This window comes from Cylas formicarius, unplaced genomic scaffold, assembly GCF_029955315.1.
Source record: "Cylas formicarius isolate icCylForm1 unplaced genomic scaffold, icCylForm1.1 PGA_scaffold_9__14_contigs__length_23061073, whole genome shotgun sequence".
Taxonomy (NCBI): Eukaryota; Metazoa; Arthropoda; class Insecta; order Coleoptera; family Brentidae; genus Cylas; species Cylas formicarius.
The window spans coordinates 14,829,121-14,852,302 of record NW_026844365.1 but is presented as its reverse complement, the minus strand read 5'-3'; the positions used below and the strand labels follow the sequence as shown (position 1 = coordinate 14,852,302).

The window sequence follows — 23,182 nt, the reverse complement described above, 5'->3', positions numbered from 1 at the left end:
AGTTAAATAAGAACAAACGTTGTTCAGATTTTGACATAAATATATTTAAATGACAGTTGTTTCGGCAACACCGTGCCTTTATCAAATGCGAATATGAAACGGCACCGATGTTAATAAATACAAAACAGGTAGTAATTACTTAATGTGATTTGAGATTTATCAAGGGGAATCCATTCCAATCCAGTTAGTCATTAAGTAATACATTCGAACCTCTCATCTTATTAATCTCCATAGCTTCTAGTAAATTTAATTTTCTACTTTTTGAAACAGTGTGTAAAATATCGAAATTGTCGTCAAAATTGTGTTTTTCTAAATTTAATATATATATAGCGTAATTAAAATTTGAACTATTGTTTTTAAATGATCGTCGATGTTCGTTGATACGTTTTTTGAAAGATCTACCTGTATGTCCAATATAAATCTTAGAACATGATCCGCAATTTAATCTATAGCCTCCAGAATTCTGGGATCTATTATATTTAGATTTATTGTTTTTAACAAATTTTCCTTCGGTGTTATTAGTTTTAAAAGCAATTTTGAGGCCACATTTCGAGAGATGATCTGAAACTTTACTAGGTTCTCCTATGTATGTTAATGTTTTAAAACTTGAGATTCAGTAATAAAGCGGGGATATATAGAGTTCAAAGTTTTTTGAAATTGTTTCTTAGTTAAGATTTTATCTATCAGTGACGGGTCATAGCCATTGTTGAATGCGATTTGTTTTATAATATTTAATTCTTTTTCAAAGTTTATTGCAGAAAGAGGCAGCCATTTTGTGTGTATAGTGATGGTTAGAACTCTCATATATTTATGTGAAAATCTGAACAACGTTTGTTCTTATTTAACTATTTTAAATGGATTTTCATCAAGTAAAAGCCACGTCAGTACAATTTTTGAAAATAATATATAATGTGCCTCATTCAAAAAATAAAATGTTCACTTTTCTTCTGTGTTACGTTAGAACAATTAATATTAAACGACCCCGTATTAGGTGTACATAGAATAAATTTACATTCCTAGATAAATCTTCTGTAATTTCGCAAACTCCAACCAAAATTTCTGCTTTCTAAGAGTTCAGTAAGTTGAAGTTTCAATATCAAGCGCGCTAGGTTGCAAAAATAATCGGAAAAAAGGAGACAATAATTTGAGATAACAACGTTGCCATTTGTTATAGATAGAAGCGGCAACATTGCATCTTCCAAAATACTTTAGTACCATAGAGCCGACTCGTCTTTTCGGTTATCCGTAAACTTCTAATGTACCATCGACAAAAATCTAAATTTTAGTTTTTAAACATATTGAAAATAACAATAGGAAATTGCCCGTAAAATTTATTTTAATTAAGAAATCCCTAAGAATAAAGTGGCCCGCCTCTCGAACTCCGAAACTTTAACCAAATCTTCCTCCGCCGGAGTTATTAAAGTTCAAAAATTCAATTTAGAATCAAGGGACGCGACGGAATAGGCTTTGTTTTCAACTTCTTCGGACAAGGCAAAGAATTTAAATCAGCAGACGGTTGCCAGGGCCGTGGGAAGAACGGGACGTTTATAATTTGACACCTGATGACTCGAACTAGGACAAGGACGACACAGGATTGAAGTTTATATATCGCGAATACCTGCAATTTTGCTCGCTTTGTCGGTCCGCCACGAGAGTGAAGTGAATCGATTATTTACAACGAATCGAGAATTTTTAAGAATTATGAAACAAATTTACTGACAGCAAATATTAAATATCTCAAAAGTTGTGGACCTTAGCTATGCTATGCTAAAAAATTAACAAACAAACGAATCCATACATTCATTCCAAATATGTAAGGTGTGTTTTTTTTCGATGTATAGAACTTTAAGTTGCAATAAAACAACGATGGATCATTCGATTGTCATGAATTTTATTTATCCGAAAGATAATCTTGTGGCATTACATTTTAAAAATGATTTCCAACATTTTTCCAACATTTGTGACCGTATATCGGCAATAACACGGCGAATGTTCCAAATGGTCAAGCGTTTGTGGCTTACCCGCATAGACCAATTACTTTACATAGCCCCACAGAAAGTAGTCTAGTGGTGTTAAATCACAAGATCTTGGATGCCAATTCACAGGTCCAAAACGTGAAATTAGGCGGTCACCAAACGTGTCTTTCAATAAATCGATTGTGGCATGAGCTGTGTGACATGCTGCGCCGTCTTGTTGAAACCAAATCTAATGGACATCATGGTTATTCAATTCAGGAATGAAAGAGTTAGTAATCATAGCTCTATACCGATCACTATTGACTGTAACGTTCTGGTCATCATCGTTTTTGAAGTACAGACCAATGATTCCACCAGTCCATAAAGCACACCAAACAGTCGGTTTTTCTGGATGTAACGGTGTTTCGACATACACTTGAGGATTAGCTTCGCTCCAAATGCGGCAGTTTTGTTTGTTGACATAGCCATTTAACTAGAAGTGCGCTTCATCGCTAAACAAAATTCGCTTATGAAAATCGGGAACAACGGCAATCTCGTTTTGGGCCCATTCGACGAATCTACGCCTTACTTGATGATCGTTTGGCTTCAATTCTTGCACGAGTTGGATTTTGTAAGCACGTCAACCAAGATCCTTCCGCAAAATCTTCCATAAAGTGGATGGACACAGATCCAATTCCTGTGCTCGATGGCGGATGGACTCATTCGGGTCTTCCTCAATGCTACGCTCTACAGCAGCAATAGCTTCTTTTGTACGCTCCGACCGGCGTCTCTGGGGATGCGAGTTATCAATAAGAGTAAACGTGGTGCGAAAACGTTCCACGGTTAATCGAATTAACTGCTCTGACGGACGATTTTGTCGACGATAAAATGGACGTAGTGCGCGATACGTATTCCACACAGAACCATTATTTTCGAAATAAAATTGCACTATTTGCATGCGTTGTTCAGGCGTGAGTCTATTCATGATGAATTGCCAAACCAAACTGAGAATAAATCACTTTACAGCTGTTAAATCGGTCGCCATCTTGAACAGTAATACCAACTTAAAGTTCTATACATCGAAAAAAAAACACCCATTATTATTAAATTAAAATTTACTGCCCCCGAGGAAACCGTTGGCAAAGGGATAAAGGGATAACGTTTTAGCTCCGTAGGCAGTGATTTGTAAAAAAATATTTAATTATATACAAAACTTTTTTTCCAAATGACCAGGAATTATAAGTTTATCCCTGTTTTTCGTATTTAAGTAGTATATACAGCGGAAGGTCGTGACATCCGTCACACACAATAAATCGTAAATTCTAATCCCCAGACTTAAAAACTGGTTTGAGAATAACGCAAGAAACTGTGACTACGTAGGCGAATTAAAAGCAAAACTTAGTAGTAGACAAGTCAAAGAGAAGTGCTGAAAAGAAAGAAACTGTAATAAATGAGGATGAAAAGACTGCCCCTATAACAATAATAATACACTAGTTTTACTTTAAAAAAAGAAATAATTAGCTTACATAAGGATGATTTTATTTGACTCATAGATAAGAAGAAATTAAGACTATGAAGGAAATGAATAATCGTTATGAGAAAACCTAAAACAAAAAATAATTTTTAATAGTAAAAGAATAGGGACACCTCTTTTAAAATGAGAGACGTTAAACTTCATCGAGAGAATAGAGATAAAGAATTATGAAAAATAGAGTATGATAGCATGCCACGAAATACCAGAAATGCATTATTATTATTTTTATTATTCTCATAAACTACCCGTAGTGAAACGCTGTCACATTACTTTCATTCTTTAAACTCATCTCTCTATTGGAAATTAGTGTGATCCTAATTTAGAAACTATGTTATTACTCTTTTGCATTAAAAAACGAAATATAGTTATAGTGTAGCATTCTCACCTAAGTTACGAAGCAGTATTGTGGAGTAATTAATCATCTTCTTAAAAATGTCTATCGATAATATCTTGAAAAAATAAAATATCATCTGATGACAAGTTCAGTTTTCGAAATGGTAGATCTTCCATACAAACTGTGACTTTACCGGCAAGTGTCCTATGGGGCTCTTCTGTGACCTTAGCAGGGCATTCGCTTACGTAGATTACGACTTAATGTTATGGACAATATCTGACAATGCTCCGAGTCTTTTTATCTTACAGAATACAACATATTAGCCCAAAGTATGAAATAGGTAGTGTATGCACTAAAATAACTCGAAGTCGTATATGGGCGTCCCGCAAGGGTCTGTATTAGGGCTAATACTTTTCGCATTGTATGTTGACAGTTTAGGGATTTCGAGAACACATTGTTTAAAAACTTTGTGTGTGTAAGTGTGATTTATGTCTGAACGAAAAATTAAACGTGGTTTTGAGTGGGGTGAACTTTTTTATAAGATTTTATTATATCCTGAAGCCATGTAGACATTAATAATTAAGATTTGCGGTGAGTATATGTTGTGAAGTTTCTTGGAACACTCCTGGATAAAGACATGAATTTTAAGACTCATTGATCTTCTTTGCTATCGGGGTTGGGAGCTAGTAATTATTTATTACATTGCCTGAAAGATATTTTAACAGAATCACAAATATTACTTATTTATTATGCTCACGTTAAGAGTAGAATTAGGTATGGTATAATTTTGTGGTGATGGTCCGTGGTCTACCAGGTATTTTCAAATCTACTTCCAGTTGTTTAGCCTGTATGTCAATGAAATATGTTTATATGTGTTTCAAAATAAATCAGGTTTTATGTTGAATAAAATAAAGACGACTTTAGAGTTCCTTATGTAAAATATAATATTTCTTATAAAATTCCAAAAGGTGTGCAATTTTCCAACTGTTCAGAAAAGTTGAAAGAATATCTTGTGATTAAATGCCTGTTGTTTGCGGGTTATTGTAATTTTGTGATAAGTAGGTTAGGCGCATTTTTTTTGATAATTGCCAAGTTTCTTGGAACACTCCTGGATAAAGACATGAATTTTAAGACTCATTGATCTTCTTTGCTATCGGGGTTGGGAGCTAGTAATTATTTATTACATAGCCTGAAAGATATTTTAACAGAATCACAAATATTACTTATTTATTATGCTCACGTTAAGAGTAGAATTAGGTATGGTATAATTTTGTGGTGATGGTCCGTGGTCTACCAGGTATTTTCAAATCTACTTCCACTTGTTTAGCCTGTATGTCAATGAAATATGTTTATGTGTGTTTCAAAATAAATCAGGTTTTATGTTGAATAAAATAAAGACGACTTTAGAGTTCCTTATGTAAAATATAATATTTCTTATAAAATTCCAAATGGTGTGCAATTTTCCAACTATTCAGAAAAGTTGAAAGAATATCTTGTGATTAAATGCCTGTTGTTTGCGGGTTATTGTAATTTTGTGATAAGTAGGTTAGGCGCATTTTTTTTGATAATTGCCTATACAAACACTGGATTTTTTTTCTGAGCTTCAATATAAGATCCCTGAATAACATATCTTATAAAAAGGATGACATATCATTTAAAAAGAAATTTAAGGAGTGCTGACTCGTTCACCTGTTTCTACTCTATTGTAGAATTCAAATTAACGTAGAGATGAATCTATCGATCTATCTAGCTATCAAAGACAAAGTAAATGTTGCTTGTTTATTTTTATACTGCTAGGGAATTTTTGCTACTACAATTACTACTTCGTTAATAAAGATCCTATCGTATTATAAAAAAATGCCTTTTTTTAACAGCGTAATTAAGGGCCCCTTAAGAATTCCATTAGTTTTTGCATCTTGTCAATAACACCACAACTTTTCAATTTTAACCCACACTGTTCTCGATTCCCCCTTTAACAAGTTTTATTATAAATTCGACTCGATCCGGATCCTTCTCCCACACGATGCAACTCGGTCACAAAGGCTGAGATTTGTTTTGACGTTTTCCTTATCAAAGTCGTTTAATATCGCCCGGTTTTCTTTCACTTTGGTAGCGCCCCGCACGTAGGCCGTCCCGTGGGATTTTTCGCGTAGTAGATTTTATTAAATATTCGCTTCCCCCTTCCACATAACGCGCTGGTTTTACTGACAGACCGGAGTGGGGCTTGGGGGTGCAAAGTGTCCTACATAAACCCTTATCTTGAAAGATATTCCATTTTTTTTTAAATTTAAAACTTATTTTAATGCTTCAGTATGAGAAAAATACTAAAAACCATTCGATACAGTAAACCATCATTTCATCTTAAAATCCAGTTTTTGTTCTTCGCCGAGTTACCTAAAGCTATATAAGGATAAAGAAGATATCAAAAAGTTAAAATTAATACTCTTTATCTCGTGTTAATACTTGTGTTGTGTTCCACAAGGTTCAATTTTTTCGGCAGTGAAGAAAATATCAGCGTCTCCATGATATCAAAAGACATTCATCAAGTTAATGTCCACACCATTTTCAATTTTGATATGTCTAACGTTCGCTGTCGTACAAAGTCTGCTGTTCCAGATAAACCGGCAGTTTTACGGCCGTATGAGGCTGGATATCGTCGTTACACAGTCCAAAACCACTCAAAGCTCTAGATTTATATCTTTGCAACGAGCTGAAATGGATTTTGCTTTAGCGCTGGTAATTTATTTATCAACCTCGAGCAAATGTTCTCAAATTCTCTACCCTGATTCCAGAAATAACATCCCACACCTGAATCTTTGTGGAATATATATATATTTTTAAATTTCTAGCGCTTTAGTCTTAGAAGGTCGAATGATTCGATAATTAAAAAACAATAATTTCTATGAATAACATTTATTTCCACACGTAACTATTTACAAACAATTTTATTCACATTCGTCATATTTACAAATATTACTTTCCACAGTCAACGAATTGGACCAACCCGCTTCTCCTCGTCCTTTTTGTTGTCGTCCAACAAGTGCATCTTCCTCGCAACTTCCACCTTCTTCCGAACGTTTTTCCCGAATATTCTCGATACATCTTCCCGGCTAACTGTAGTCGTTCCCTTGGTCAGAATACCGAATCTCTCCTTGACTTCCATCCTCTTGGCGTCGGCGGCCATCTTCCTCAGGTGCGGATCTCCACTCGAAATCTCCTCCCATAGCTTGCAGCTCCTAATTGCTACCAACAGCGACACGGGATCTAATAATCGTAATATCAGACACCACATCTCGATCGGCAGCACTGGAAACGGCTCCTCCTTAAAACTGACGTACGGTAACAATTTGTACATGTTGGCGGGAACTCGTAAACTAGACTGAGGCATATGGTGTCAGCAACCTACTTTTATACTAGCAGATGTGGTCAGCAGACCGTGACTGGAGAAATTCACTGGAGCGTGAAGACTTTACGCCAAAGCAATTCCTGTAAACAGAATATAAATTGCAAAAAAATATGTCCAAACTAGACCGGAAAGGGATAGAGCAAACTCTAAACAAGGTGAAATAGCGATATCTAGCCCTTTCTTTCTTTTTCCTTCAAATACACAAATTCTTTAATTAGTTGTAGAGAGAAGACGCTCATATTTACAATCTGCTGCCATTGGTTTCTCTGGCAGTCCCTTAAAATGAATAATGATTTATTGTGTGCTAAAAGAACCTTAATGCTGAAAAAAACTAATTTGGCAGCATTGGTATAACTAGACTACCTAAACCCTTTCTACCCGTTGAATGTATTTTAAAATCAATTGGTTTCTTAGACAATCCCTTAAAGCTTTTATCGTAGTTTTTATTATTTTCCGTCACACACATACACACAAATATTTATCAAGCTAATGACCACATAATTTTCAATTTTTGTATGTCTAACGTTCGTCGCCGTACAAAGTGTGCTGTTTCAGATAAGCCGGCGTTTTTACGGCTGTGCGAGGCTGAATATCGTCGTTACACAGTTTAAAGCCACTCCAAGCTCAATACTTATGTCTTTGCAACGAGCTGAAATAGATTTTCCTCTGTCGGCGGTAGTTTATTTATCAGCATCGAGCACATGTTTTCAAATTCTAGCCTGATTTCAGAAATAACATCCCACAGCTGAAGGTTTGTGGAATATAACTTTTTAAATGTACAGAATATAAAATACAAAAAAAACACAAATATTTTTACTGGATTCCTCCTGCGTCGGTTTTTGCTGAATGGAACTTGCTGACGTTTCGCCAATCATCCTGTTGGCTTCTTCAGAGCTTGACTGAAACTGGCTCGCATTTTACTCTGTTCCTGCTTATAGGCTCTGTGTGGGGGGGCGTGGTCAAGGAAAAATTGGATGCCAGCGATCCTCGTGAGCGTCAGTCGAATCTTTGCACTCCAAATTTTCGTACACTCTAATGAGTAGTGTGATTAAAAGTGAAAATATAAATAATTTTAAACGGTATTAAATTATAAATAAAAAATGGTTAGAACGAGGCGATCAGGAAATATTTGTTGTGTTCCTGGCTGCTGTGTTAATGAAGACTTAAACAACATAAAATTTTATAAATTCCCCACGCAAGGCTATAACCTCGAAAAGAGAGTAAAGTGGGTTAAAGCTGTGAAAAGGATCAAGTAAGTAAGACCATGATTATCCTAATAATTGATTCAGAATTTATTGTTATAAATTTGTAAAAATGATTATTCAATTTTCTGTAGTCGTAACGGAAGTTCTTGGGAACCTAGTTTAAGATCATATATTTGCAGTCAACATTTTGTAGGAGGTAAAAAGTCGGAGCATCCTAATAGCCCTGCATATCTCCCAACAATATTTCCCGAAAAATATTACGGAAAACCAAAAATAAATAAATCAGAGCAAGTACAAGAACAAAGCAGGTAATTTTTCTATTTATTAAACCTTGATTTATAAACGTGGGTATGTTTTGCCCCGGCCATGTAATTAACATTAAAAAAAGAAAAAAAATCGCAAAACTTTTTTTCAACGAAAAACTATATTTTTGGCTTTACATTTGCCGTTTAGTTGGTTGCAAAATTTTTCATTTGTCCTTAATGTAAGATTTATTTCTCTTTGGTTTCGTAAAATTATAATCGATATATCGGATTGACAATTAGTAATGTTAACAGTAATTTTGTACATAATTTTTGGACCGAGATCAGTAGATACAAAACGGCTGGACGTAAAAGACCCACGTTTGTACAGAGGATGATATGAAAAATTAATTGAATCGTAGATGTTCATTTTACTAAAAAATATAGGATATCTCGATTACAGATTCGCGTGAGCAATGCGGAGAAGTCAAAATTCAAATGGTTCCAAAATGGACAACACTAAGCTTGTTAATATAAGAACACGTAACGATGACCTTAACGACAATAAGGATACCGATAACCTGAATGATCATATGGATATACAGCAATGTAGTGAAATTATTATTGACTCACTGCAACCGCGGTTTAAAGATTTTGCTGTACAGATTGATTTTCATGAAGAAATGAATTCAACCTTCGTAAATAATATAATATATAACATAATAAATATGGTTCTTTTTTAATTGGACTTTTCTCGTAGCTACAGTTTCAATATAGCCGACATTAAATTTTTTCGTTTCTTTATCCCATATTGGTTTCGATTTGCATGATATTGGACATTTTATTTCGACTATTTTAGTTAGCATGCCGACACTGACTACTATTCCATCTACTGAGACTCCTAACCAGGCCTGTTTGGGAGACACAAATAATCCAATTTGAAATACGTGAACATCACGCAGTAATTTGTAATTTTCGCGAGCTTTTACCTCATTTTGAATTCCATAATTTAAACTTTTCGGATGCAGAAAATCCTGTAGTAAAGATGCAGCTGAAGTGCAAGTTATTGTTTTTATCTTATGAGCTTTTGCGCTGGCCGTTATGCGTACACGTCTTGCTTCAAACCATTTTACCGTTTCGCTTTGTTGTGTGGTTTGTAAACACAATGTGAAAACTTCTTCACTGTCTAATAGTATCCGGTCTCTGTAAAACTGTGCTGTCCCAGATGACAGAGCCAACTTGTCTTTTCCTATGGTGATACACTGACCAGCACTCTTTAAAAGACAAGCAATCACCTTTTTCGTACACTCTGATATTAGTTCTACCTGTCGTTCTTCGAGACATATATTCATGACCACCGTACAGACTTGTTCTTCCTCACTAATATGATCGACTTTTAACCTTTTTTTAATTGGGCATTCAATATCGTCGAAGTCTTCCAAAGTCAAGTGCAGTGGCTGAGGAGGATTTTTAAGCACTTTTTGAGGAAAAAGATCATTTACCGTAGCTCCTCGAGAATATTTTTCTTTTGCTAAATGATTAATTGATGGAAATCCCCACTCTTGCTGAACACTCGTTTTAGACACACTCCGATCATTGGTTATTTGGTGGATAAATGCCGCAATATGTTTGCATTCGCCAGTTTCTTTGGCAATGCAAGTACATTGAGCATGTACCACCTCCCTTTTACTATTCAGCTAAAAAAATTAAAGAATCAAGTAAAAAAGCCACTTTTCAAGTTTGACAATTTTTTTTCTGTAATCTGTAAAATATATGGTGTTTCAGTGACGGATGTTTGCCGAATGCATTTAGCAATTAACTTATTGTTAATATTGCCACCAACGTATTCTTCAATGTGTTTAATATGACAAAAAGCCATTTTTTTCCCTTTTTCTAGCGTACCTGCAGTGAAAATTAATTGAATGGAAGATATTTTCAAACCCGGTCTGCAATATTACCGATGCCATATTTTCAGGTTATGCTGTCAATAAAAAAACTATTATTATTTGTTTGTTACACGTTTTAATTACAGAAAAAAAAATTGTTAATATATAATTTTTACGTACCTTTCGTTTAAATCACTTTATACTACTTATCCATCTCAAAATTTATTGTTAATTGTTTTATTTATAAATTAACACGTAAAGACAATGATAAAATTGGAGTGCTGCAATTCCTTCTTTTCCGTGGACGGCGCTACTAGGCATCATACACGGAGCGAATATATTGTTTGAGGGGGCGGAGCTAAATGAGGGGCAGAAATAGAATGATTACATGCAAGAATTTTATTTTTATCAAATAAAGTTTTGTCCGGTTTCGTGATTGTGTTAGGCAACAGCTGATGAGTTTATTTGTCTTAGTCGATATTTTTAATGTAAGGAAGGACTACAGTGGCAAGTGTAAGATTGCTATTGGAAGTTTGTGGTGAAGTGTATTTTTCGATCGAACGCTTAATATCTTTAATGTGGAACTTATTAGAGAGAAAATCAGAGGTAAGGTGTTTTAATTGGAGGTTCAGTGACTCGGGTTGAGATAGTTTTACGGTCGGACGGTGATGTGATGTGAGCATTAAGGTATCCCCTGTTACCCAATGTTACGTCTGATTTTCTATTGATAAGAGTAAGTAAGTAAGAATGGAAGGTTATTATTAGTTTCCAACTCAATGGTAAAACGTATGTTAGGGCATAGAGAGTTTAAATGTCTAAGAAAATCTAATATAGATTTTCGACGTTGGGGTCCAATAACAAAAGTATCATCAACGTAGCGTTTTAGGTGTAGAGAGCTTTCTTTTCAAAGGCTTTCATAAATATATTCGCAATGACTGGTGATAGTGGAGAACCCATAGCTGTTCCCGTTTTGAAAATTATAAGAAAAATATGTTCCCGACAAGCATTTTTCGATTAAGGTGAGAAGGTTTGGTTCCAGATTCTCGGATAATTCTCTTGGTAAAGAGGGATTCTATGTCGAGACTAACTAGAATATCTTGTGTATCTAATGTAATGATTTTTAATTGTTCAATGAAGTGAAGAGAATTAAGTACAAAACTATCACTTTTCCCTGTAAAGTTATTTAATAAGGAAGCTAGAGAATATGTTGAAGAACCAATGGTACTGACAATAGGTAGAAGGGGTAATCCTGGTTTGTGGATATTTGGGAGTCCGTAGAGACAAGGAATTTTAGAGTTATGAGGGGTGACAGATTTTTTCATGGAGTCTGATAGAGAGGAAGCCTAAATAACTGACTTGAGTTTGCGATCCATAGATGACGTAGGATCTTTTTTAAGTTGACGATATGATCCGTCTGTAAGAATAGCTTGAATCTTCTCCTGATATTTATTTATATCAATGACCACCTTGCATTTCCTTTATCTTATCTGCTTTTAGGACTACAATGTCTGGATTAATTTTACAGATTTTAGGGCGATGCGTTCAGGCTTTGCAATATTGGATTTAGGATTTTTTAAGGATTTTTGCGGTTTCAAATCGACTTTCATTAGCTGTTTGAGATGGCCGTTTGTATAGGATAGACTCGACATTTGAAATGATTTCCACTTTTGGGATACTGGGTGGGGCAAGCACAAAGTTGGAACCTTTTGAAAGAACTAATTTTTTAGGTTCCGATAGTTGGTGCGATGGTATATATATTACAGCGTTTGGTAGTTAAGAAGAGTTTGATGGTTTTCCTAGTGTTGACGTTAGTTTTTCAAATTTGTGGTTTTGGGTAGTAGATAAACTATTATTTAAAGCTTTGTCGTGAATCATGTTGGAAAGGGTATCGAACTCGGATGGGGACAAGATGGGAGCAATTTCAAGGTGTAGAGACAGAAGAGCCTTATTGATGATGATAGGTTTTGACGTGATGGGATATTTTAGGAAAATTGGGGATAACGTTATGGTCTCTACAACGTAACAAAAAGGTCAGTGTACAGAATAATCTTACCAGTTTCAGTCGGAACCGCGATTCAGGTCATCAGTCATCCGAGATGGTGTTTATTTACCGTCGCCCCCCTCAAACAATATATAATCAGGTACAGAGTAAAATGTGAAACAGTTTCAGCAAGCTCTGAAGAAGCCAACAGGATGATTTGCGCAACGTCAGCAAGTTCGATTCAGAAAACCGACGCAGGAGGAATCCAGAAGCCTAGTAATAAGTATTACAGTAGCCTTTGGAAGTTTCTATGAAAAAAAAAACAATAATATTTATCAAGTTAATATCCACATCCACAACATTCGTTGTGGTACAAAATGTGCTATTTCAGATAAGGTTGCATTTTTACAGCTACTTAGCGTCTATAATCTTAATCCTCTATTAAAAAGTTCATTACACTAGACGAATGACTTTCTAATAATTCCAAATTTTGGTAGTGCTTATCTTAAACAATAATCAGATTGCTTTATTGCATCTATACTATTTACAAATCTTCTGGATTTCCTCCCCTTTAAATTAAGCTTTGGAGAAGCCAACAGCCTACATTGGCGAAACGTCAGCAAGTTCGATGCACCAACAACCGATGCAGGAGGAATTCACAAGATTAAGATTTGTAGCTCTGTAGCTCTGTGAAATTAAAGTGCTTTAAGCTTCGAGGGTGGAATGTTTGGATAATAATTTATATATTAAATATTTATTTTAACAAGTAACTATTTACAAACATATTTTTTCTTATTTGTCATATCTATAAACATTCTTAACCTAGAGTTTAAAGTGAACATACATATAATACATTATAAAAATACACACAATTCTATTCGGATTGCATCTTCTTTCGGTCTTTCATCTTTTGGAGAATATCTTAAAATCCATTGGTTTCTTAGACAAGGATTAAGGAGATACCAAAGAGTTAAAAGTAATAATCTTTTATTGTGTGCCAAGATTTTTTATGCTTGTTATCCACAACGTACAATTTTAGATCCCCGATTTTTATTATTTTCACTAGCAAACTATCTGAAATTTTTGATACTCAACTTCGTTTATGCTATTCGCTAGTGGAGACAGGTCGTTGCCGTTGAATGTTTTTGACAATGAAGGACACATAAGCGTCTTCTTGATGATCGAGCATACAATATTTGACGTTCAATATGGTATCTAAAAAAATACCAATATTGATCAACTTAATGTCTACACAATTTTTTAGTTTTGTATATCTAATGTTCGCCGAGATTTCTACGGCCCCGCAAATCTGCATATCGTCGTTATAAGCTTTAGATTTATATCTTTGCCAGAAACCAAAATAGATTTCCCTTTGTCGGTAATAATTATTTATTTATTAGCTTCGCACAAACGTCCTAACTTGATTCCAGAAATAAAATCCAGTGGGCGATTCCTTGCGCAATATAACTATAACCGTTATCTGCTATTAGAGAGTTCATTACTACCTTATCAGTCAACGAGTGACTCTCTAATGTTAAAAAGGTTGTGTTTGTACTCTTTCATTAAATAATACCCAGATTGCTTTTGATTTTGCAAGCTCTGTAGAAGTAGAGCTGAATGATTCGTTAATTAAAAGACAATAATTTATTAATATAAAATTTATTCTCACACATTTACCATATTTGCAAACTTTCTTATTCTAGAGTTTATAACAGGTCAACGTTATACAACCTCCAATATAGAAAATCTAATCACACTATAAAAATGCACACCCGCTTCTTCTCGTCCTTCTTCTTATTGTTCAGGATGTACATCTTCCTGGCAACTTCCACCTGATTCCAAAGGTCCTTCCCGAATATCCTCGACACATCTACTCCGCGAATCGTCGCGGTCTCATTGGTAAGCGACCATTTTCATCAAATGTGTATCTCCTTGCGAAATTTCCTACCAGAGCTGGCAATGCAGCGACACGGGATATAAAAATTGTAAAATCAGACACCACATGCCGATCGACACCACTGGAAACTGCTCCTCCTCAAAATTGACGATTGACGAAAACTTGTACGTGCTGGCGTCTACTGGTCCTCTGCCAAATCGAAACGAGGTGTCAGAAACTGGGTTTTATACTAGTAGATGTGGTTAGCAGACCGCGACGAAACCTAGCAGCTCTACAAAATCAACTATAAAACTAGAGAATTTCAATGAAGCGTAGACTTTGCAGCAATTCAAGTATAAAAAATATAAATAGGAGAAAGTATCTAACTACGCTGGTTTATGTAACGGAATGAACAATGTGCAATTATAATCGTTAGAAAAAAATTGATACAACCACAAGCGATACCCAACACCTTTCTTTGTTTTTCCTCCAAATAAGTCCGGAATATTTAGAAATTGTACACATTCTTTGGTTAGTTGTAGAGTGAAGACGCTCACATGCACAAGTTGCTGTCATTGGTTTCTTAGACAGTATCTTAAAATTAATTAAGCCAAGGACCTTAATGCTTATAAGGGCAAATTTGACAGCTTTAGCATTAGCACTGTCCAAAACATTTATATCCTTTAAAGTATATCTAAAAATCAATTGGTTTCTCAGACGATCCCTTAAAGCTGTCCACAAGGTTCAATTCTAATTTTTATTGTTTTCACTCACAAACTACCTGACAGTTTTGAGTATTGCAAAGCTAATCTGTACAAGATACAATTTTTGATATTTAATATTGTATTAAAAAAAAACACAAATATTTATCAAGTTAATGTCCACATACATTTCAATTTTTGTATTTCAAAGATTCGTTGTCGTACAAAGTGTGCTTGCTGATGCAGATAAGTTAGCATTTTGACAGCTCTTTAGCCTCTATAAGCTTAATCCTTTATTAGAAAGTTCATTACACTAGACGACTGACTTTCTAATAATTTCCAATTTTGGTAGTGCTTGCACAACTGCTTAAATCTAATTCAAAAGGTCGATTCCGTAACTACTCTCACAATGAAAAATAACCCGATCCCTTCCTTGCATCTAGACTAATTACAAATCTTCTGGATCTTCCTCTTTTCAGTTAAGTTCTGAAGAATTACAATTAGAATTAGTATTGCTTTAGTCTATGAACGTTTCTTTGAAACATTCCATATTTCTATTTCTGCTCCATTAATCACTTGTAGCTCTGCAAAATTAGAGTGCTTTAGGCTTAAATGATTCGATAATGAAAAAATATTATTTATGTACTTATTTATTTTTATTCTTATTTGGCATATTTACAAATATTCCTATTCTAAAGTTTATAACAAGACGACATATATATATATAATAAAACATTTTATACACAAAAATTAGTCACAACCTAAAAATATTTATTTATTATATTATATTTATTTTAACAACTAACTATTTACAATCATATTTATTCTTATTTGTCATATTTACAAACATTCCTATTCTAGCGTCAAATATATATAATACAAAATTTAGTTACGCTATAAAAATACACTATACCCTATACGGATTAAATCTTCTGTCAGTCTTTCTGCGAATTGGACCAGCCCGCTTCTTCTCGTCCTTCTTGTCGTTCAGCAAGTGCATCTTCCTTGCAACCTCCACCTTCTTCCGAACGTTCTTCCCGAATATCCTCGACACATCTTCCCGGCTAACCGTCGTCGTCCCCTTGGTGAGAATATCGAATCTCTCCTTGGCTTCCATCCTCTTGGCGTCGGCGACCATCTTCCTCAGGTGCGGATCTCCACTCGAAATCTCCTCCCATAGCTTGCAGCTCCTAATTGCTACCAACAGCGACACGGGATCTAATAATCGTAATATCAGACACCACATCTCGATCGGCAGCACTGGAAACGGCTCCTCACTAAAATTGATGAACGGCAACAACTTGTACATGCTGATACCCACTCGTCCACTGACAAAACGAAACTGAAGCATGAGGTGTCAGCAACGTGCTTTTATACTAGTAGATGTGGGCAACAGACCGTGACGGAACCTTGCGGCTCTAGCTAGTCAACTGTGAAACTGAAAAAGTTCACTGAAGCGTGATGGCAGTTTAGAGACTACCCCCTTTTAAAACAAATCAGACTTGTTTGTATTATCAAAAGGGTTAGAGTCGATTTCAACGAAAATAATGCACATGTTGAATTCTCAGAACCGTATATTTGTGAAAGCGGAGAACTAGAATTTTCTTTTTCCTTGAAATGGGTTCTGAATTATAGGTAATTACACCCATTGTCAATCATTGCAAATAAATTTGTGTAACTTTTTAATTTTCAACTCCATATTAATTCCGGGAAGATTAGGGTTAATTGATCACATCTAGAATTATAAAATGGCTTCGCTAATAGCTAATAACGACTTCTTCAGCAGAGTGAAGATGTCAACATGCAGAAACTGCTGTCCACGAATGTTTTCCAAATATGTAGTGCTGACAGACGCACTTTTATCATTTGAAACAATTGTTGGCATTATTGTAAGTATAAATTTATATAATCCTATAACAATCAATACAGTGGCAAATATCAAGATCATCTTTTATCATGGGTAATAATCGAAAACAATAAAAGAAAAGCTCTGAAACTAGAAATAACATTATAGAGGAAATGGCAAAACTACTGTCTATATGGTTTGACCAAGAAACTGAACGCAATATGCCATTAAGCCAATCTATTATAATGGAAAAAAGCTAGAATTTTTTTTAATTACATTCAGGACGACGTCGTTGTTAGTCGAGGAGGTTTTAATAGATTTAAATATCGAAATAATCTTCACAACATAAAAATTACAGGAAAAGCAGCAAGTAGCTTTTAATTTTGATGAAACAGACCTGTTTTGGAAAAGAATGCCATATGGAACATTTCTGTACCATTAAGAGAAATTAGCTCCAGGATTTAAAGCTCCAAGATCGATGCGTGGGTAATATAAGCGGAGATTTCACATTAAAACTACTATTACTTTGCCACTCCAAAAACCCAAAAGCGATAAGAGGCTAAATCAACTTTACCTGTAATTTGCGAATCTAACAAAAAATCATGGATAACTATGAAAAATTTCCAGGATTGGATTTTCGCCCGCCTGTTAAAAGTTATTGCGAAATTAAAAAACTTCAACAAAGAGCACTACTATTGATTGATAATCCTTCAAGCTCCAAATTAACCAAAACTAACCCAAAAATTTTCCGCCTGAGCTTATTTGAAAAATCAGACGAAGAAGAGAAGCAATCAATAAAGGAATTTTGTAAAAACTACAATATTTATGCTTGGAATTTGGAAACCGAAAGGTTTTTGAAAGGAGTATGGAAGAACATTTGGCCAGACTTAAGTAAGAGCGAAGACTGGACACAATTCAAGAAACAGCAGCTAGTCTCTCTAATGCTGAGCTTAAGAAATTACGTGAGCAAGAAGAAAGCAAAAATGTTGATAGTAGTGATTTCGAAGAAGAGCGATTGCCTTAGGAAAATAACTGAAATTATGGACCAATATGTTGAAAATATCCAAATTTTGACAGGAAAGTTATAAGTGGTTTATAGATTTATCAACAACTTCTAACTGAACGCAAAAGGAAAACTCAACTTACATTAGGTTGCCTTCTTGACAAAAAGGCAGAAAATTGGAAACCCAGAAGTTTATTTGTTTTTATAAGTATATTCGTTTATATTTGCCGGATTTTTTTTTAAATATATATACTTATATACTTATATATATATATATACACCAAACTGGACATAAAATTCTATTCGATAAAACTTAAATTCTTGCACGTAATCAATTCTTCTACCAACGAAAAATTCGAGAGTCTATAGAAATCTATAAACAACCCAATAATCTTAACCGTGTCTCAAGTCGCTACCTCTCACCAAACAATATATAAGCAGGTACAGAGTAAAATGAGAGCCAGTTTCAGTCAAGCACTGAAGAAGCCAACAGGATGATTGGCGAAATGTCAGCAAGTTCGACTTAGCAAAAACCGACGCAGGAGGAATCCAGAGGTTTTGTAAAAAGGGTCTTGCTCTATTTATATATTATTGTGACCATTTCCTATTCCTTTTGGGAGCGATAATCTGAATATCTGCAAACCTCCTCTAACTTATATTGAAAGATAACTTGGGTTTAGCTTGTCTGCGCCTGCGATCCCACTACTTAATGTAGCATCTGCTTCAGTTACACCCGACAGATAGAAAAGTACTGTCGATAAGCCTTCACAATGACATAGCCCTTGTGGTCGTTACCTTATCCTATTCCATTTTCACTCTGATTAAGCTTAGCCAGCAGACCAACCATTTCTCTTATAGCCTTCCTTTCATGGCTGCTCTAATTTTGGCAGATGGGCTTGTGAATGGTATTCTTTGGACCTGGCGTCTCCCCAGCATTATCGGGTATAAGCAAAAGCATATTATCATTTTCACCTACTACGAGTTTTGACATTTTACGACACAATTGAAAAAATAGCCTTAGGAGTGCGGAGTAAGTTATTTAACACTGGCGGGAAAAATTTCGTGTAGATTATTTTGAAATGATAATAGCTTCACTTATACGTTGAATTTAAAAAGAAAACTTCATTTTTTAAAACAGTTTCTTTGCCTCATGCGAGTAGGGTGCTACTCCGATCAACATCTTTGCCGATTCGAACGCATTCGTAAAAGGTTATCGTCCATTATAATGAGCCATTAATAAATCGAATCGCGCGTCTCGCCATTTTCGCGTTTTTTTCTCCCCCTCCTCGTGCCCGATTCGGCATTAATGGTCCTCGGACGACACCCGTATTTTGTCGCTAATTAATATTTTATTGCAGTTCTCTACGACGCGGCATGCGGGTAACAAATGCGTTTTTATTGTTGATCGTTGCAACTAGCGATCAAAATTTTGCGTTGACCATGTGAATACCGTCGCGAGAAAATGGTGCACGTCAAACTCAACATTAGTTCGGGAACCGATCACTACCGGGTGAGTCGATTCATCGTGCCACGCGCACTGAGCGGCAACGATTTACAACTGATTATACAGGGTGTTTACGGTAACAAAAGAGTTTAATAGCACACCCCAATTTCTGAGCTTCTATGTCGACGTTTCTGATCTTCATTGGGCCATCCTCAGGACATGAAAATGTTAGATCCGCTTACAGAAATTATAAAGGATCTGTCTCTTTATTGAGTTGAGATGGTCCAATAAAATCCAATAATAAGCAACTTTTTTCTGAGCTTATGCAAATTAATTCTGAGTCAGTAAAATTATTATGGGAATTTTTGAACATAAAAAAATTCAAAAATAATTTTCATTTAATATGCTTAACCATCACTTAAAAGCAAGGAACATTAAAAAGCTCAGTCAACCTTTGTTAGGAAAGTAAATACCCTGTACACAAGACTTCTGATACTGGGTGGTTTTATTTTGTACGCGTCATCAAAACTACCCCGTATATTAAGAATGACTTGACTCGGCGCCTACACGTATTCACAGACGTAGTATGAGCAAAAACAAGTCAATATTTTCTTATTAGGGGCAGAGGAGACAAGAATTTCTAATATAAAGGTATGCTCAAACGTTCCCAGTCTACATACAGGTTTATTGCATTTTATTTTATCTTTGGTTCCCTTAAAGTCTATTCGACTAAGATGTAGAGTGATGAAGGCTCGTTAGACATGCACTATGCATTATGTACCCTGTTTCCCAAATTGCCTTTAATCACTGGGTTTCTGGTGTGTGTCGGTTTTACGTGATATCGAAATTTTGTGGTTTTTGGGGTGGTATCATATTTTTGATACCCTGTCATATAGAAAAATACACTAAAAGTGCTCTAAACAAAGGTTCTTGCGTAGAATACAGTGGTTTAGTAAAAAAATGTTTAGACAAACTGTTTTCGAGAGATACCTTATATATAGTTTTTTTTTTAATTGAACACTCTGTATTACTTTATCTCAAAAATTCGCCTTTTCATTCGCTTTAACATCATATATCGCACTATGTGCTATGTACATAGTGCGATATATGATGCGATATATGATCAGTCAAATGTACATAGTACATTTGACTGATCCTTAAAAACGCAATATTATAATAAAAAGCATAATAATAATAATAATAATAATAATAATAATGGATGGGATACAGAACTTCTGGTACAAGAAATTCACCGCTGTAAGGTCCAAACTTGCTGACACCCTGAGCCTGATACTGAACAACCCTCAGTCTGCGCCACCCTTTCTGACGAAAGGGATGACCTACCTTCTCCCAAAGACAGATTACCCAATTAAAGATCCCTCAAAATACGGACCCATAACGTGCCTGCCTACGATATACAAAATTCTCAATGGAATAATAGCTAACAAACTATACAAACACATGGATGATAACAATCTTTTGGCTGAAGAGCAGAAGGGGTGCAGGCGGCATGCACAGGGGTGTAAGGAACAACTTGCAATTGACAACGTTGTCACCCGCAACGCAATAGCTTCCAAGAAGAATCTCTTTACTGCATATATTGATTATCAGAAGGTATTTGATAGTGTTCCGCACACTTGGCTGCTACAGTGCCTCTATGTCTATAAAGTCGACCCCAAAATCATCAACTTTCTCACGCATGTTATGGACCAGTGGGAGACGCAAATAATTCCGAGAGACCAGGGGACGCAAGAAAAGCCGATCAGCATAAAAATCCAACTAGGTATTTTCCAGGGCGATGCTCTGAGTGCCCTCTTGTTCTGCATAGCGTTAAACCCACTCTCCTCCGCTCTCAATAATCTCAAACAAGGATATCCACTTAATAAAGAACTTAAGCTCTCCCACTGAATGTACATGGACGACCTCAAGATATTTTCGGACACCGAAAAGGGACTAAAACGGCAGCTCAGATGCATCGAGAACTTTTCAAATGATATTCGAATGAGTTTCGGTCTGGAGAAGTGTAAAGTAGGCAGACTTCATAGAGGAGAGTGGCGTCAGTTGGACGGTCATCAGCTTACACAACATAGTAGTGGTGGAAAAATAACGACGCTGGATAAATTTGAAACCTATAAATACCTAGGTCTTGCCCAGGCGCGAGGAATAGACTCTAAAAGTGTCAAGACGCTGCTCACCGAGAGATTTAAAGAGAGAGTCAAGCACATCTTAAAAACAAGATTGGCAGGCCGTAACATGGCGACTGCAATCAATTCCTACGCCGTCCCTGCAGTGGCGTACAGCTTCGGCATCGTCGATTGGACGCCGACAGAGCTTGATGATCTGAATAGAACCTTAAGGACAAGTCTAACTAAATTCCGCGCTCACCACCCACGAGCTGGCAGAGAGAGGGTACATCTACAGAGCTCAGCGCTCCACCGAGCAGTGACAGGTCTAGCTAGATCACTCACACCCCTCATGTTGCAGGTCACACACTATCAGTGCGACCCTAAGTATTCAATTTTCGAGCTCGAGACCCAGTGGTGGGGAAAGGAACTACACGGCAGATACATAAACTTGCTTGACAGTGCTGACCTTGACAAGCCCGCATCAGTTGGCTGGCTAACGAACGGCAACCTTTTTCCCGAGACTGAGGGTTTCATGTGTGCAATTCAGGATCAGGTCATACCCACTCGGTCTTATCTTAAACACATAATCAAGGACCCGACAGTAACAACAACGAATTGTCGCATATGTGGAGAGGGCCATGAGAATGTTGAGCACCTCATCAGTGGTTGTCGGATACTGGCCCCGAAGGAGTACACCACAAGACACGACAACGAAGCCAAGATAGTCCATCAGGAAATAGCCTTCAACCTTAAACTTCTAAAAGAGAAGTGTCCATACTACCGATACTCACCAGAATCCGTGCTTGAAAATGAGGGATTTAGGATATATTGGGACAGAACTGTTCAGACTGATCGCACTGTCCAGCATAACAGGCCAGATATTCTTATTTATGACAAGGCAAATAAGATGATGACCCTCGTCGACGTTGCAATTCCCGCACCCAACAACTTGCAGAAGAAAGAACGTGAAAAAAGAGAAAAATACATACCGTTAGCGGATGACATAAAACAGACATGGCGTGTCGATAGGGTTAACATTGTTCCTATAGTGATCGGTGCAATGGGGGAAATACCAAAGTCCCTCAGAACCAACCTGACAACACTCACCGTGAAACCAGGCGCCTACTTTGAAATGCAGAAGTCTGTGGTACTAGCTACCTGCAACATAATTAGAAGAGTTCTTAATCAACCTCAACTTCAATAGCGCACATTTCATGTTTTGCTACTCACCTAGCCGACATGAGAGGACTCCATCTTCCGATGAGAAAAAATAATAATAATAATAATAATAATAATAATAATAACAATAACAATAACAATAATAATAATAATAATAATATATATATATATATATATATATATATATATATATATATATATATATATATATATATATATATATCGTTTATTGACCATTTACAAATACAAAACGTATTTTTAAAGTCAGCAAAAGAATAACAATTTATAAAATAACTTAAAATAATTTATTATAAATAATTATTAATAATAATATTAATAATATTAATAATAGGAACTGGTATACAGAAAATCAAATTTTAACCAGAGAACATCAGTGGGTTTAGCGTGGCTTCCTTTATATTGAGAACAAATTGTACATTTACAATAATTATTTAACAAGAGAT

General features: G+C 35.7%; 1 protein-coding gene across 1 annotated transcript; it reads left to right on the top strand.

The window, feature by feature from the left end:
* The first annotated feature begins 21,321 nt into the window (after positions 1-21,321).
* Positions 21,322-22,743, top strand: LOC132706940 (uncharacterized). Its single transcript, XM_060678538.1, has one exon. It carries the CDS (start codon positions 21,322-21,324, stop codon positions 22,741-22,743), a length of 1,422 nt encoding a protein of 473 aa, XP_060534521.1.
* The last annotated feature ends 439 nt before the right edge of the window (positions 22,744-23,182 follow it).